Source organism: Miscanthus floridulus, chromosome 8 (genome assembly GCF_019320115.1).
Source record: "Miscanthus floridulus cultivar M001 chromosome 8, ASM1932011v1, whole genome shotgun sequence".
Taxonomy (NCBI): domain Eukaryota; kingdom Viridiplantae; phylum Streptophyta; class Magnoliopsida; order Poales; family Poaceae; genus Miscanthus; species Miscanthus floridulus.
In genome coordinates, this window is record NC_089587.1 from 3,635,249 (window position 1) to 3,653,686 (window position 18,438).

Here is an 18,438-nt window from a genome sequence, read left to right on the forward strand (position 1 = left end):
GATGAACTCCCTCTCTCGCCTAGCTTGTAACCCCCTGCCGCAAGCACCCCGGTGCAAGGAATACAAGAACACCCTCTAAGACTGGACGTAGGGCACTCACTGCCTGAACCAGTGTAAACCTTGTGTCTCTTTGCATCACCATCCGGAATAAGGAGCACGCAGCACAAATTCACTCGCCGGTTGAGGGACCCCCGGTTCCAAAACACCGACAACGGTCTTCATCACGCTGTGCAAGGGGTACCTAGGGATCAAACCCCACTTCGAATTGTGGAGGTACTTCTTCTCTGTTTCCCTGCTTAAGAAGAGGGATAGAGCTGGGGACCTAGCGATGTCGATGGGCTACACGGGCATCCACCTCCAGGGGCAGCGGTCCACCAAGTACATGCCCTACCAGGTGTCAAGTTCCAACAAGGGGTGGCATGCACAGTGGTTCTACATGAAGAACGACGTCGCCACCCCCTTGTTGGACTTCACCGGATGCCTCATTGAAGAGGCACCGTAGGTGTGGTCGTGAGGACCTCTTGAGAAGGAAAAGAAGAGGATGCGTGATATCCTTGATGCCATCGTGTTCCTAAAGAGCCATGGCATTCGTGGGGCTAGTGTCATTGGGGCATATCACATGAGGAGGGTGGCGCTGCTGATGGCGCGTGCCCTCCTGCTGTATGGGATGACGCCCGGCGCGCGGCTCAATAGGACGGTGCTCGCCTAGGGGCCGCTCCATGACAGTGAGGTCACGTAGCACATCACGGAGGCGATAGAGGAGTCCGACACCATGTTCCCAATCCTAGTATATCCCGCGATGCAACTAGATGCAGGCTTCGTCGAGCTACCGATAGGGTTGGGCTTTCGGGTCTCCATCGCGCCACTGCTAGAGCATGCAGCTGTGAGGGCGGAAAACCATGCCACGAATGAGAAGAGGAAGAAGGAGAAGGATGATAAGAAGGTGAGGTGGCGGGTGAAGCGATGGATGAGGCTGAACCGAGGAAAGCAGTGACAAGGTTCGGGGGAGGAAAAGGAAGAAGAAGAAGAAGAAGAAGGCGATGGTTTTGGGTCACCCATCCAATGGGATGAGCTAGACGGCGGGGACGAGGATCCATCTCTACCGTAGGTGGGGCCTTTCTTCGAGCATGCCCTAGGGCACAAGGGGGAGGACATGCCCCTAGAGCTAGTGGAATCAAGCCACCTTGCTCCATCCAGGCCTTCCACGAAGCCCCTAGAGTCAGTGAGAACCAGCCGCTCTGCTTCGTCTAGGCCTTCCGTGGCACCCTGGAGTCGGCTTGAACCGGCCGCTTCGCTCCATCCAGACCCTCTGAGCAGAGGGAGGGCTCGAAGCAGCAATGTGTCGATGAGGAGCAGCCATGGTCAGGTGGGCCAACCTCAAAACGTCATCACCCGGTGGCATCGAGGTGAGTTAAGAGTTTTTTCATCCTTTTGCTCTAACAATTTTTTGCTATAAACTGACCATCATATCCTTTGCAGCGTTGGAGTATGTGGGACTCTCCTAAGGCTTGCACTAAAGAAGAGCCTCAGCCTCTGGCAGATGTGCTAGGAGCCAGGTAGCGTTGCACCGGAGGTGAGTAGGAGTGGCGCTGGGGCGTCCACAGCGTCGACCCGGGAGGCACAGCCGATGACTATGTCCACGAGAGAGCAGATGGAGGAGGGCACGTCTAGGGCGCCTATGGTGGGTGTGGCATGGTCGGGTGTGGCCACGACGTCATAGGTGGAGATAGCATGGCCAGAGCTATTGTCCACATAGGCGAGCGCGTATGCAGCGGGGCACTCAGCGGATGTGGCATGGCCGGGCGTAGCCACAATGTTGTTGGTGGAGACAGCACAGCCAGGGCCATCATCCGTGCAGATGGCCGCACCCGAGGTAGGGCAGATAGAGGAGGCCACACCCAGTGCATCCTTAGCGGGTGCGATGGCAGGACAGGCTTCTTTGTCCGTCTCACCCATCCCCTCTACTGCTGGGGGCCCGTCCCAAAGGAGTTGCTATCGTGAGAGGGATTGACGCTGCTTGGGGTCAGCACTGAGGCATCCTGGCCTCTAGTCTGGGTCAGTGGTGACCCGCACGCCTAGGGAGGACCTAGATCCAATGGGCAGACCGATGGAACTTGGGGGCGACGCTCTCCACCCTCGACAATGCCACAAAGGAGAGGGAGTGGGGGTGCGTTCACTCGGGGGTCGGTATCGCGGTCAACACCCTAACCACCGCGCTAAACTCACTGTAGGACATCATCACGCCGGTCAGACAGGTACATCATGTCCATGTCTTTGACCTTCATCTCTCTCCTTTGAGCCTCTTAACTCATGTCCTCTCCGTAGTGTCTCATGGACCACAATCGGGAGAAGTCCCTATTCCTTCATCGTGAGAGGATGTTTGGGACCGCCTTGCCGAAGAGAAGTGGTGGCATGAAGAACTAGAAGCATAGCTCGTTGTCGCCCATCAGGAGGTGGCTTAGCTCACCCCCATCCGCCAGGAGTTGCCAATCTCCGGATCAAGGAAGTAGAGGCTTGCGTTGATGCCTAAGAGGCTAGGGAGAAGATCATGGTCCTACTTGGGAGGACACATGTGGACGAGGCGAAGGCCGAGTGGCTATGGAAATAGTGGGATGACCTACTCCAAACCATAGAGGGGTTCCGCATGGAGCACAACCTAGCTCATTTGGAGCGTGCCAACGCCCAGCAGTGGACCTACTCCTGGCGGGCGAGCTCTGAGGAGAAAAGGACCCAAAGATTGCGTCAAAAGCGGTGCTGCTAGACTCACCACAGAGGTCAGTCAACGCCGTGAGCAAATCCAGTACCTAGAGGCTGAGGTGATCTGGTGATGAGGCATGCAAGCTCTAGGTGGACGTGGACGGTAATCCTCTAGTTTGCCTTGTTGTCCTTTTCCCTAGAACCCATGGTGAGTCCTTTGATGTGGTTGTTGTGTGGCTTAGATAGGACTTGATGGTAGGCTCATGGCAGAGGTGATGAAGAGCCGCAGCTTAGAGAAGGAGCTCGGTGAGGTGAAGACCACCCTCCTAAAGGAGAGCAAAAGAGCACGATGCCCTGCATGACGCCGTCTAGCTGGTCTGCAGCGACCTCGAGCTAGCCCCAGTGTAGGAGATGAGCTCGCTCGCGATTCATGCCGTCTAGATCATGGATTGGGCGCACGGCATTGCGAGGGGCGTGCTCCTCTTTGGCATCAATCGGTCATTCGCAATCGCTCACTCTCACTATGAGAACATCGATCTAGCAACGATGAGACAAGGCTTCATGCTTGGCTACTCTGACGCTAAGCTGGAGGACATTGAGAAGGAGGTGGCCCCTCTGGCATAGGACTTATTTGCCAAGATAGATGATGAGATCATTCCGCAAAAAAATTAGTTAGTTAGATAAATGAAGTGGTGGTCTTGTAATAAATGAACAAGTTTTAGTTCTTTTTTTGTTATAAAAAGGTTACTGCATTTCGACCCTTTTCTGTTGTTAAGGCTGCAAAGCATAAGGCATGGGAGAAAGAACCCTAATCACGCTGGTGAGCAAGAATGCCATAGCCGCTAGGGCATAGGTTCCTTGCAGTCCGACCAACTTTACTCAGTGTTCGTTTCCATAGCTCTTATTGTCGGCATGAAAATTCATCCCATGCCGACACACATGAGCAAGCAGGAAGGGTCTGCTTAATGGAGCTAGAGATCCACCTGGCTTCAACACAGGGAGTATCGATCCTGCGCACTCCTCCCGAGATGTGCTAGTCAATTTGACCCTGCATTGATAAGGAGAGAAAGCTAATCAGTAATTTAAGGCGGAATATGCCGGTGTTGCCAGACAGTTCCGAATATGCGGCTCTGAGAGCCAATGTGGAAGAAGATCGACTAAATAGCCGATTCTAGCATACTCATAAGAATAGATCAGTTAAAGCTCATGGAATTATGGAAGAAAAATCGGTTATCATTCAGGATGAATATCATTATTTAGACAAACATTAGTCAATGCTAGTAGGATGTCAACACTAATCAGTTTATGCTAAGCCAATGACTATAAGTAACCGAATCCCTTTTTTATATAAAAATTTAGCCCAATCATTTAACCATTTAATAGAGATAGATCAAATGAACATATTAGATCTCATCTATCGCTATGACCAGTGGACATGAGGTAGAATCATGCAGGCCGTAGAAACAACAATAAATTCAATGACCCTAACTTATTACTAATATCAGCGGGCATGAGGTAGAATCATGTAGGCCATAATACAATAATAAGATCATGGGACAAACATATCTTTCAACCTACCCTTACTTCAACGGTCTCGTGGCATGAACTGCGTATGTGAAAGCACTCGATATCGGCTAAAACAGCCGATTTAGGCATAGCACACAATTAAGGTCATGACCTATCAAGAATAGATCTACCAAATAACAATCCCCGCTCCACAGTGCTAATAGTGGGGTGTGAGGTAGAATCACACGGGCCATGATAACGGGCCATGGAACGGTTTTCGCTAGCTGATAGATCTATTCAAGACCAGACATGTCTTAACCGCACGCTATGCATGATCAAGATTGATATAAAACAGCCGATAAAACATAACTCATCGTTTAAGGTGCGGATTAGATCAGTTTAAATTGACAAACGATGGGTAAACATGATATAAGGCCAATCTAGATCAATCCCAATCGGGCAAAGTGATATTGCTGTAATTAAATAAATAATGAAAGCAATAAGCAATATCAGTAACTTAATGAATCTATTCAAAGGACGCTACCCTTAGATAGAGAAGATAACTTGACCTTAATCTAGTTGAGCAGTGGAGGTCGACCGGATCGATACAGCCATACTTGAACTAGACAATAATCGATAACTAGCTTATACCAGAGTCGTAGTGGAGGTCGATCGGATCGATGCAGCCGTACGAACGGAAGTATAAGCCATGACGGTACTATAGACAAGCCGGAGGTCAGCCGGACCAATGCAGCCCTGCTCGCTGAAGAACTCATCGAGATCTACTCTACTCCTACTCCTAAGGGGTGGCCGAAGCCAAAAAAGTAAGTAACCTATATTTGATTGATTGTGTGTGTTTTACAATAGCCGGGGTCTAATATTTATACCTAGAGCCTAAACATGAATCCTATTCGAGTATGACTCATTACAATCTTTGATATACAAGAGAACATTCCTTATCTTAAGATAACTTGGACCCTAATCTTTCCCTTTTTATAGAGTCCGATATGCATCTCCCGACACCAACCATAGCCCATTATCATTACTTGCTGACATCATTCAAAGAGATCTAATTCCAGTGTCTCCTCCGAATCAGCTGATATCAATCTTCATGCAATCGAGTCCTTGATCGACATAATTTTGGAAGCTTCGAGTTCCCGCATTTTTCTCTCTCCAAATTTTGGTGTAAGCACATGCCCCCTAATTTTGGGATAAAAATGATTTTATTCCAAAATTCCTATTTATCTATTTACCATGCCACAACCGTTTTGCTCTGAGATATACGCGTGATTCCTGACTTCCCGGGCCAAGTCTTATAAAATATCCCAATAGTATCTTTTCTGACTCACTTGGCCTGTTTGTTTTTCCCTTCTTTCTCGAGCAAATCTCAGCAGCCGATGCCGCCATCGCCAAAGCTTCAACCCTAGCAAATCTTCCGCCCTATCAGGCATTTATTCAAGCGGTCTTCCTCAGATTCAAATCTGTCTCGGCGATAATGGCGACCAGCGACCATGTCCTCAAGGTATGCTTTCAAGTTCCCATTCTCAAAGTGTCAGTCGCTACCCTATATTTCCTTTGTCCTCAAATTTATTTTACCCGATTTCTAGGAAATGAGGAACGAAATCTTGATTCCATCAGCTGTTACTTCCAATGTTTATTTTCTTGGGCCTATGGGTGATCCTGATCCATCTGATTTCATCCATCAAGAAACCAACCAAATCCCTTTCAAACAGTCTGTAGTGAATTTGTCCTCCTAGAATATCAAAATTCCCTTAAAAAACTAGCCTAAAATGTCCAAGGGGTGGAGAAATTGGTTTCATAGGGTATCCGAGAAAAAGACCAGAGATTGGGAGGTGTATGATTTGAATCAATGTTTGACACTCTCGTTGTCTAAGATGGAGAGGAATGATTCACTCTTGATTTCCGCATCTTATTTCTGGACCAATGCCCAGAATGCTTTCATTTTTTGTCATGGCCCGATGACCATTACCCTGGCCGATGTTTATATGTTGACCGGCCTTAGAATAACTAGACCAATGCAGCCTTATGAATACTTGAGTGTCGGTTCTAAGAAATTATCCAAAATATCAAATTGCACAGGATGGGCAAGTTATATTCTGAACCATATTGGAGACGAATCAACTGTCAGTGAGAGGGAATATGTGGTCTTTCTGAATATGTGGTTGGAGTGATTCATCTTCTGTGGGTTATCTTGTGGTCTGACTTACAATCATAAGCTTATGGCAGAGCATCTGGTAGTAGACAAGGATATCCCTCTTGAAAAGTATTTGCTAGGGGCTGCTTATCATCTGATGTACCAAGTAGCTACCCAATTACTGAAGAACGAACTAGTGCATACTATTAGTGGCCCTTGGTGGTTGATACAACTGTGGCTCAACCTGTACATGCACAAGATTGTAAGGCCTGATCTCAAAAGTCTGAGTTTTCCCTCTTCCAACTTTGATGAGGAATATAGAGGTGAGGAAGGAAGAATCCGTCAGTGCATGAGCTATGGAAAGGCTGCATCGGCCATAACAATTGATATCGATATTGGCCATCTCTTCAAAAAGTTTTATAGAGGGTTTAATGTAGGCATCTTGACTTGGCTACCATACAATGAGGATGAGAATGATGAGCTGATCTTCCCATTTAAATTCTGAATTGAATCAGGTTGTTCGAACAAGACAGCGGCTGTAATCTTTAATTCCTTCATCAAGCCCTATGTTTTTTCAACCAAATTTACCATGGTCATGGCAAAATGGCTATAGGCTCCTTCCTTCTAGGCAACCTTCCAACTTATGAGTTCTATCATCCGTTCTTCGTAGCTCGTCAGTTTAGTTTTGGTCAACTTCCCCCTCAATTGTTCTTCAAAAATATACTGAAGCCAAGAGAAGATATCAGTGAGGTAATGGAAGCTTCTAGAGTCTTTCAATTGGGATCAGATCTTCCTTCCCTTTGCTTGCATAACTGGATCATGGTCAACTTCTCTTCTACTCATTTTGACTCTTGGTGGCAAGAATGGCGCTCCCATCTTTTCTGTGGGTTAGTCCACCCTTTGTGCATAGCTCTAGACGGGGAATTCGCTTTTGACAATGAGGTAACTTTTCATCCCCTTTTTAGAGAAATCACTCGACGAATTTCTCTGCCAACTGTTCTAACCAACCTCTTTAGGATACTGAATTCAATCCTCCAAGCTTGGATAGGAAAGGGCATCCTATAGATTATCAGCCACCATGCCCAGTTTTAAGAATAGGATCAACCGCACCTTTATTGAAGAAATTGATGAAAACTCATGCTACCTCTACCATCGTAACATATCAATCTTCAAAGCGCAAGGTGGCTCAAGAGAAGACCTAGAAAACCACTACTAGAAAAAGACTCCATAGGACGAGACCATCAGCTTCTCAGGTAAACAATCCATATTCTTCTCGAACTGACATTCAACTTCTATTTTCGTTCCTTTGTAGTTATCGAATATTGCGTCCCAATCTGCTCTAGGTGCGGCACTGCTATCCCAAGCATTTGATTCAGCACTAGTTGAACCCCTATCGGCTGATCCTCAAAAGGAGCCAATTTTGGTTGAAATAACTGATGCTTCCACAATAGCAGAAAATGTGAGTTTTATCCTCGACGCTCGTCGGAGTATTTTCTTTAACTTCTTGATTTACTCAGCTTTTCATCCTTCATCTGACTTCTTACCATACCAGATACTTCCTGAGGAAACCCCTATACAAGAGCAGGAGCCTGACAGCCCACCTAATGATCCTATCAGTGTTGAGGGTGATCATGTTTCTTTCGACACTTAGATTGTCGATTCCCTAGTTCGGCACACAACTGATGGTAAGGAAGTCATATGTTCAATTTATTTTCTCTACAAAAACAAGAGCTAAGAATCTTCCCTGATGTTTGTAGATGTCCATGTTGAGAGCTCAGAGCCAATTCAACCAGATGTTATTGGTACATCATCAGTTGTTCCTTCTCTTCAGATAGAGGCTATTGCAGAGAAGGTACTGTATCCTCTTCACCATCCATTTGTTATGAACTGATTTAAACCTCCTAATTAAGATTTTCTTATACATAGGCACTCAATCTTTCAACCCTGAGTAACTCCTTCAATCTTGAGAAGTATCTTGATGAAGATGAAATCAGATCGTCAGCCATCTCCTCTAAGGAAGCTTTGTTAGAAGAGATTAGAAATTAGCTAAGAGATATATTATCAATGTTTGAGAAGAATATAGCCAATTTGGTCTAAGACATCGATTCAATGTGGAGTCTTCTTGGCTATTAAGGGTAACCCATCCCCAGTTCTTTCTAGAGTCTTGTCACCTTTATCTACTTTTGAAGATCAGGCCCTAAAGGTGAAAAGGGCTCAGAGCAATCTTTCCGACCATGAAACTTTATTGGCCAAGGGGAACTCCAATAGGCAAGAGGCCAAAGAGCTGACATAGTTGATTGATCATTTAAAGAACTCCTCCCTCAGTATTGACCCAGAATTGTCTCAACTAGAGGCCAGACATACAGAACTTGAGAAGGAGCTAGAAAATATGAAGGCTGCCATTGATCGTCATAAGTTCATCTTGGCTCAAATACCTGATGCCATTCAACAAAAGAAACAGGAACTATTGGCCAAAGTCAGAGAAGACAGAGCCATCCAAAGTAGCCTCAAGAGCATTCCTAGATCAGCCAAAGAAGATAAGCAACAAATCGTAGAGGTTGATGCTATCTGGCTAGAAGTGTTGAAAGCAATAAAGGATGTTCTAGACTTGTAATTCGTGTATAATATATCTTGTGTAGAATCAATGGTAACCATACTGTTTGTTGCCTAAATTTACTTCCTACTCTCGGCTAAAGAGCCGATTTGAAAACAGCTGATTCCAGACTTCCAACCTTAATCCAATTAAGTATGAAAACACGGCCTTTATTATTAAGAGAACCCCTCGATCTTCTGTCCTTAGTCACCCATCGCCGTATTCTATTCGGTATTAGTGGGGTGGCACTTCACCTTCTATTAATTGCGGTTGCTTTTTGCACGTCCCGAGGCATCCGCCTCTCCGCTCTGTGGCTTCAAATACCAATCGAGGGCTCTGGCCCCGAACCCATCTACACTCACAACCGCTGCTATTTCTTTGCACTTCTCTGCCCTCGCAAACTCTATATCATTCTTTTCCCCTTCTTGTAGATCCAATGGCCGGCGAGGATAGCCAAGGAAAGCATGTAGTGGAGGAAATTCTGAAGGAAAACATGTCAGTGAGCCAACGCCTTCGACACATGAGGTGAGATCGACATCTTCTGTTTGTGATGATGAACTGTTCTGATTTGTCTATAGATTTGTTTTGAACAACCGTCTTCATCCTCTTCCTAGGGCCAGCGAGCCCTCTGACGCTGTGTCATCTACGCTGGCTTCATCATCGGATTCTTCCGACTCCTACAACAGCGACGATGCCCGGCGTTTTCTTCGAGAGTGGAGGGCGGCTCAGAACCGCTATTCTAAGGTGACTCGAGAAAATGGCCAGCTCAAGATTCGTCTAGGGATCTCTCAGGCTGCCCTTCATGCGGCCAAGAAGGAGGCCAGTGCCGCTCGGGCGCGGTTGGCCAAATCTGACGCCATGGTGGCGGGTAAGATGAATTCCAGTAACACCTCCATTCTAATTTCCATTGCTTCTATATTGATTGCTCTCCTATTTCTATAATCGCCAGCCCTGATGGTACAGGTGGAGTCCCTCCAGCTGGCAGCAAATGCGGCCACAGACGCTGTCAATGCTCGGGGTGCCCTCATCAACGCTCGCCTCCATGACATTCCGGCCTGCGTTCAGGAGATCGCCCTCCATGGTGTTCATCATGGCACATCGATGGTGCTGACCGTGGCGCAAAGCCTTTATCTATGGCTATCTTCTTTAAGATCATCTCTCTTTCCTGCATTCTTATCTCTCAGAAGTCTAGACCGGGTACGAGCTCCACACCATGGAGATCGGCTTCTCGATGGGTGACGGACCCGAGGAGCATGAAGATTTGATCAAAGAATTCGTCGATGCGGCTGAGGCTATTATGGACATCACATCTGCTCAGGATGTGGTGAACAGGATCTTTGATTAGTTTGTACTTAGGGCGAACTAATGAACAAAATCTCTTACTCTTTCATGACTGTGTCTTAGTGCAATGTCCTTGCATGTGTCATGAATGTCTTTGTTTTTGCTTTTGCTCTGGAGGCGATACATATTGTATCAGCTTTTATATCTTCGAAGATTTTCATTTTTGAACTAGAGGCGATACCTTTCTAGTACCGGCTAGTAGGGCCGATGACTTAAACGAATCGGCTATCAAGTGTTGATCAAATGCTAGGATAATATCCCTTCAAATATTTTTCATCGATCACTATTGATAGGTTGCACCAGAACTTTTTAGACCAAAGGTTAAACGATTGATCGATCCAGACCAAGCATCTCATTAAGCGAAACAAAACTTCCTTTAATAGATCTATCAACTCTAAATTGCATTTATGATTCGATTTAGCGCTCACATATGTCAGCCGAAGCCTATCTCTAGGATCAATGCTTATTCTTCCATGTGTCATGAATGTCTTTGTTTTTGCTTTTGCTCTGTAGGCGATACATATTGTATCGGCTTTTATATCTTCGAAGATTTTCATTTTTTGAACTAGAGGCGATACCTTTCTAGTACCGGCTAGTAGAGCCGATGACTTAAACGAATCGGCTATCAAGTGTTGATCAAATGCTAGGATAATATCCCTTCAAATATTTTTCATCGATAGCTATTGATAGGTTGCACCAGAACTTTTTAGACCAAAGGTTAAACGATCGATTGATCCAGGCCAAGCATCTCATTAAGCGAAACAAAACTTCCTTTAATAGATCTATCAACTCTAAATTGCATTTATAATTCGATTTAGAGCTCACATATGTCGGCCGAAGCCTATCTCTAGGATCAATGCTTATTCTTCCTCAATCCAATGACCGACGCGAAGCTACGACTATCCACTAAAACAAACTCTCAGAGCTAATTTCTTGGATCGGTTGTTGGCCTTCATTATTGATCTTAATGAAGCCTCATTCCCACAGTTTGCCAGAAAAGCATTTGAAGTCTTCTAGTTTCCAAAAGACTGGATCGGTTGTTGTAACACTCATGGACTCATCAGCGCGAACCAACTCAACATCATCTCCGTGCCATTGAATCAAACACTGATGCATGGTCGATGGCACACAATAGTTTGCATGAATCTAATCATGACCAAGGAGTAAACTATATGACCCTTTTCCATCGATGACGAAGAACATAGTGAGCAGAGTCTTGCTCTCGATTGTTAGTTCAACGTCCATTGCCCCCAGGGTCTTAGACGTATTACCCTCAAAGTCCTTAAGCATCATGTCGGTCTCAATCAGATCTCCTGGTCCCTTGCCAGAAAAGCATTTGAAGTCTCCTAGTTTTCAAAAGACTGAATCCGATAGAAATATTATGTCACGCAGGAGCTCCAATGCAATATTGGACAGGTCTGTATGCAGAAGTTGATAGGAGGATGCTCACCAATGGTGTCAACACAATGCTGAAGGTGGCAACCGATCTGCTTCTGCCGAAGAAGACAGCTGGGGACAAGAATAAGCGCTTGAAGTATGATGATCATCGTGACGATGGAGCCCAGAACAACTGGAGGGCGCGTGCTGAGATGGTGATGATTTGAGAAGTTTGATGGATTTGCCCGGTTCTTACTGGGTTACTTTTGGGGATAGTTCTCTGTTGCTTTTCTTTCTAAATTGTCTGTAATATCTAAAGTTGAACATTTGGGTCTTTTTAGAGGGGTTATGTGGCTCCTTAAGCCCAGGTAGTTTTTTCTGGCAGTCTTCTAGCTCTGAGGCAGAGCGTAGAGCTGTTTGGAACTGTTATCTTCCTTTCCTCCTGTCCCTCCCTTTCTCTTAAACAATCTCTTGTATTTCCGTTTCATCATGAATGGAAATGGGGTTCGACCTCGCGTTGAAAATATGCATTCTTCTGCAAAGTACAAATAAAATCAAGGAACCTAATACGTGGCGGAAGGAGCAGCACACTGGCCACGCACGGGGAGGAGAAGCAGAAGCCCACTGGTCGCCGAGGCCCAATTGTCCGCTGGGTATTAGCAGCGCGTACACGAATGCGCCCAGTAGTTTACCGAATGGAGAGAAATGTTACTGCAAGTCTGCAAGTGCGTACATTGATACTCCACCCGTTCCAAATTGCAGACCGTGTTGTCTAAATTATCCCGTTCCAAATTGCAGACCGTGTTGTCTAAATTATCTATATAGACACAACATAGTGTATAGCAAAAGCTATATGTACCTATAAAAGCTAGAAACAACTTATATAATTTGGAATGAAAGGAGTACAAACCAGAATTCTTTAACACCAACTGTCAAACAGCCCTAATGTACAACAATAGAGCGCGCAAGCACCGAGTGGCAGGAGAATTGCAAAGCTCACTGAACACTAAGCTTAAGCCTAGTGCCAAAATAGTGGCCTAACTAACCTAAGCACTTTTGGTGGCTTTTGAGCACTTGGAACAGAGCGTCAACTCTTCTGCAACTTCTACACAACACTGCCAAATTGGTTGGCCATGGGGTATATATATGTACGATAAAATGTTTGTACTAATTTACGATAAATCAAATACATATTTACAATACAAGTGTTACTGTAACTCACGATGATTTTACCCTAAGGTTATAGTAAATAACTTACGAGGGAGTTACAATAATCACGTAAAACTAGTATAGCAGTATATCAAAGTATCGTAGATATGTATTCACTTTATCATAAGTTAGTGCAAACATTATTTAAAATCAAAGTGGTCATAGAATAAGTCTACGGGAGCTACTGCCATCGGAGGCAAGGCCTTCTGGGAAGAAACAGCCCGGGTGCCTTTTACAGTTGCCCCAATATCTCTGTCCTGTTGGTGATCGTGTGGTGCAACTCCTCCAAAGATACGAGATCAAGCCAAGGAGGACACTCCTCCAACACTCGAGCCTGCACTGGGGCCAAGCTACCTTTGCTTGCCCTCCACATCATTATCCTGCATGTCGTCAACGGGAAAGTGACCCGAGCCACTGAACGTCGAGCGACCAAAAAAGAGTGCAGGCGCCGACAGGAGAAACTGGCCCGAGCCATCGAACGTCGAGCGACCAAAAAAAAGAGTGCAGGCGCCGGTGGGGACCCAAGAGCTTGAGCCTGCCGACTATTTCGGTTTAATTAGGGGGGTTGGTTAAATTTGGAGAAAATTTCTTGTATGCCACTGAAATCTGTACTTGTTCCTTCTGAGAATTATGACTTCCCTTTGAATTCCATTGTTTTTTGTTTTGGTTCTCCCTTAATTGCCATTGCCGTTAGATACTATGCAGGATCACCGTAATCTGTTAACAGCCGGCAATTTAACTAGGTACAGTGCAGGGCCGGCAGGAAGGAATCGGTCTGACAAGAGCGACTTAGACGGACATAACATTAGACAGACCGATTCTCCCCATGGGCTTCTGAAACGCGCGCCGATGATCATGATCCCTGCACCGAGCCGCCACCCCTTGAGACTCGCCACGTCGAGGAACTCCATGACCGCGTACACCGTGTGTGGAGGGAGGGCTTAGCGGTGCATCCAATAAAAAAATGTTGATTAGCTGTGTGCGTACCAATATTTTGCAATGTACGTAAACACTGAAGACGATCATCCAACAAAAAGGTGGATTTATTATTTCATAATTTCCTCAAGAAGCTAAGCCCAAGGGGGAGGCAGAGTGAGAAACACACAGACAGAATATTATTCCCTCAGAAATCCATGTGTATAGGCCTTGTTGTCAAGAAGCCATAGGTGTCCAAGTCCAAGCCGACGGGCCTCCGTTAACGAAACACGAGTCTCTGATGGCCCACAACACAATCGCCCAGGCCGAAGAAGCACGTTACCGCTTGGTTTTTTTGCATCTTCATCGCTAGAGCTCCAACACCACAACTGAAATTTTTTGTTTTAATTTTGTTATTACCACATACAGCAATCCTTGTATTGTATTGTATCGATCTCTGAGGATGTAGAGCTGAATGCCGATGCAGGTTTGTGACACACTCAACAGGGAACACAAACAGATCATGGGATGGATCAGAGCACTTACAGTCAGAATCGGTGGTCACCCAATGAGCCATCCTGATGCCGTCGTAATCATCATCATCCTCGGCCGACCACGAGCCGCCGCCGCTGCTACATGAAAGCCGCAGCACGGTAGTGCTGGTCGTCGCCGCCGCCGACGCCGAGGCCAGTAGTGCGCCGTCGTCTTCCCGCACAGTTGCCACTCGCTCATGGCCGGCGTCGCACTTGCAGGCTCCCCTCTTCTGGATTCGGCCTACCGCCCTCTGACATGACAGATTAAAAACACACAGAAGACGGCATTTATTACCAGCACGTCGTGAAAGCACGGATAGGATGGAAAATTGGAAATGGAAGGAAGACCCGGCCGGTCGGTCCTCTGACAGTACGTGACACTGACAGCTCGAGTTGGTATAACGTACCTTCCATTTCCTGGCGGTGGCGACGGTGGAGCGGCGGAGCCTGGAGTGCGCTGCCTGCGCGGCGGCGGCCCGGCTGAGCAGCTCCCGCATCCTGGCCACGATGGCCTTCCTGCGCTCCGCCGCCACCCTCGCCTCCGATGGTGATCCCTGCTGGTAGTGGCTCTCCGTCGTCATCGCCGGCGGCTCCTCCTCCATAATGACGGGAAGAACTCTGCAGCCAGCTGCTGCTGCTGAGTGGTGGTCAACCACCGCTGCTGCAGCACCAGTGGCGCCATGCCCCATCGTACTGAACAAAAACTTGCCTTCTCCTACCTAGTAGACGATCGATCGACTAGTAGTGTAAGTAATTCGATCGCTAAATTAAACACAGACTAAATAAAAGCTAATTATTCAGACGTAATCCTGTGATCCAAGCCTCCAGCAGCCATACATGCATGCAAATGGTAGTCTGCTACTTATATATATATATATATATATATGGATCAATGGATGGTTGTTACTTGGTTAGTAACATAACAACTGGTCAATCAGCAGAAGGAACCATATCATTACATTTCCAACCATGCATGCATCATGTTCGATCGTCCTGCAAAGAACGAAAGAATCTCAAGTTTTTTGTTTTGTTTATTTAATTAGAACAGATAAATTTGTTACTGCTAGGTGACTGGAGGGCCTGGAACGGAACACGTAGGCTGCCAATCCAAACCTGCACATCTAGTTTGTCAGCTTGCATTGTCTGTTGGGACCAGCATCAGACTGATGATGATCCAGACCACCTAGCTAGCTGGATCGCTTAACTGCAGTTGTTGTCGCCAGTCGCCACACTTGGATTAATCAACTGACAGTACGTGGGTCTAGCTAGCACGGCGAATTGATTATTAGTACATTAATTAACATTGGAGGTGATGCTCTGACAATATAGAGCTATAGCTACGGAGATTAAGGGAGAGAGACCAACTAAACTAACAACTCATGAAACGCATGCATTCATGCTGCGTTGGCCATGTGATATGATGCACATAAACGCACACACATACTGACAAACCCGCCGCGCGGCGGGCATAATGAGTTGTATGGGCTTACCTAGGCGTGGCAAGCCCAAGCAAAGGACAAAGTTAGTTCTACATCCTTCAACTATTTTTATAGTCTGATGTTCCTCCTCAAACTTCAGAACTACGCATCTTGCTTCCTGAATTCTTAAAAACCATTCAAATTAGTTTCCTGGCCTTGTTTAGAGTGGTTGTGAAGTCAGGTCTCTCCTTTTTAGTTAAAGAAATTCAGTAAATATACTTGACAAGCGTTATAAACCATAGAAAATGTATCTAAGCTTTTAAAAATTATGTAAAAACTCTACAGATAGATTGGGATATGACAAATCCAAATAAAATATTTAGAACTCATGAAAACATCGTTAGAAACTTCAAAAATTAGAAAACTTTACAAAATTCTCAAAACATGTATAAACATGTTTTCAAAAACTTTGCACGACATCTATCGATGCCTTCGACATAACTGATGTAATGATCCACAAAACGATAGCAACAACAACACTTGCCGATGTAATGACCTTAAATTGATAAAATCCTTCCTTCTTAGAAAAAAATGCATCCAGGAAGGGAAACAACACCGGTCGACCAAAAATCCAATCGACCTCAGGGCACACATGAACCTCCCTCAACCACACACCTTTATCTGCGTGGCGTGTGAGATTGTTTTCGTACCAAGCAGGCCACAGGCATGCATGGCATCTCACTGCCCAACCAGTCCATAGGGGCCACCTCCTTCCCACCTGATACCGCCCACCACAGGTCGCTATACCTTGTTCTTGTCGAAACAAAAAACATCTTCAATGTCACTATGCATGGCCATCCTTGGAGCAACTAGTCTTGTGAAAAATGCTAAAGAACAAACACCATATAGTTGTGAAAAATATAGTTCAAACACAAAAGGAAGGAGAAAAATAACATTACACTTAAGAAAAACAAACATAGTGCGAACTTAGAAAAAAGTTCATACATCTCACCATATATAATAATAACAAGAGAAAAAGGGGAGAGAAAACTAACTCAGCTCAAAGAAAGGAGGTTGAGTAGAGAATGCATTGGATCCAACTCATGAAAAATCAATCGACACATGGGCTGCGTAAGGATGGGCTTCTGTCACCGAGCACAACTGAGTCTCGGCCTTCCTATTCGCAAAACAAAACAAAACAAAAAAAAAAGGTCTCAGCCTTCCTTTCCCTTTTTCTGGCCCATGACAGGTCTTGTTGTCCAAGGTCCAGTATTGACACTTTATTATTTTCTAGTCTATTTCCCTTCTTGCAGCCCTTGTGGTTATGAGGTTATAATTGACATTCTATTTTCTAGTTTGTTTCCCTTCTTGCAGTCCTTGTGGTTATTAGGTTATAATATCTGGTTTGTAAAAATCATATCAACATGTTTTCATATGATTTAAAAATTTTAACATATATTTTTAATGTTTCTAAATTTATCTGCCTTAATAAAAGAATATATTAGCTTCAAAATAAATGTTGTGCCTTTACAAGAAACATGTTCTAGTTTGATAAAAAAAATCCAGCTTAAATACAAAATCTTTAGAAAAATATGTGTTTTTTATAAAAAAAAAAGTTATGAAAACATAAGCTTTTAAACATGTTTCATCTTCACTGGAAAAAATATCCTAACTTTACAAGGAAAATATTCTAACTACCGAAAAATAGTAAAAAAGCTATCAACTCAATGCAAGCATTCAACTGAATATAAAAAGAACTTTCACATATTCCAAAGTGATTCTAGCACAAATAAAAAAAAAACTTTCAAATTTGATCTGAGAAGCTTTAACTTAAAACATGTAGGGAAACAAGGGAAAGGGGATAAGGCGAAGAGGAGGTTGTGCGATGCCAATCAGAGTGGAGGAAGAGGTAGAGAAAAACTTCAATTCATGACGACTTTCTTCACCTCGCACACCCAAAGAAAATGGGGTCATTTGTGCCCCTTCTAATAAAGATTTATAATCCGTACTTTTCAGCTTGTTTTTTTCAGTCGGAACAGTGTTTTTCTCTCACAATAAATCAGTCGAAATAGTGTTTTATCTGGTTTTTTCAGTGAAGCGAATGGGGCCTAAGTGGACTTCTGTGTACGGCTGTTGCACCAACTGTCAAAATTGATTCTTATTTATATATGTTTAAGTCAAACACCTAACCACTGAAATAAATATACAATCAATGTGAATACGTGGCCTGAGTGTTCAGACCAAATGTAACATCAAGATCTGTAAAAGCTAATAATGATATGTGTCATCCACGTACTTTTGACTTTTTGAGTATCATCATCATCTTGTCATGCAAATATATAGCAGGGTCGGCAGCTCTGATAAGTTCTAAGGGCCACACATACCTTGCTTGAATTACCTTTAGCAGTTGGTAGCGCTAGTCGATCACCTCTAAAAATAGAGGCCATTTTCATGGGCAGTTGGAAAGGTATGGCCGAGATGTTTCCGACCTTCTCTAAAAAGCGCATCTAGATATAAAAAATTCCCTCTCGATCCTTCTCGAAATACCAGAGGAGCCAAATATGGAGCTTAGAAAAATAACTCTAAAATTGCAAATCTAAGAGTGAAGATTTCGCTCTTGATTTCCTTGGAGAAGAAGGGCGGAGCTCAAACAACTGTGGCTACGTGTTCTAGATTTCCTTGGGCCCTTCGATT

General features: G+C 44.9%; 2 protein-coding genes across 2 annotated transcripts; one reads left to right on the forward strand and one right to left on the reverse strand.

Moving 5' to 3' along the window:
* Positions 1-799: 799 nt before the first annotated feature.
* Positions 800-11,896, forward strand: LOC136468433 (uncharacterized). The gene is made up of 9 exons (XM_066467014.1): positions 800-943; positions 7,671-7,817; positions 7,911-7,983; positions 8,116-8,210; positions 8,285-8,355; positions 8,684-8,968; positions 9,530-9,819; positions 9,901-10,032; positions 11,685-11,896. Exons 1-9 carry the CDS (start codon positions 800-802, stop codon positions 11,894-11,896), a joined length of 1,449 nt encoding a protein of 482 aa, XP_066323111.1.
* A 2,057-nt stretch (positions 11,897-13,953) lies between these two features.
* Positions 13,954-15,114, reverse strand: LOC136475533 (uncharacterized). The gene is made up of 3 exons (XM_066473019.1): positions 14,734-15,114; positions 14,340-14,577; positions 13,954-14,182 (listed from the first exon to the last, which is right to left on the reverse strand). Exons 1-3 carry the CDS (start codon positions 15,013-15,015, stop codon positions 14,163-14,165), a joined length of 540 nt encoding a protein of 179 aa, XP_066329116.1. The 5' UTR covers positions 15,016-15,114; the 3' UTR covers positions 13,954-14,162.
* Between the last annotated feature and the right edge of the window lie 3,324 nt (positions 15,115-18,438).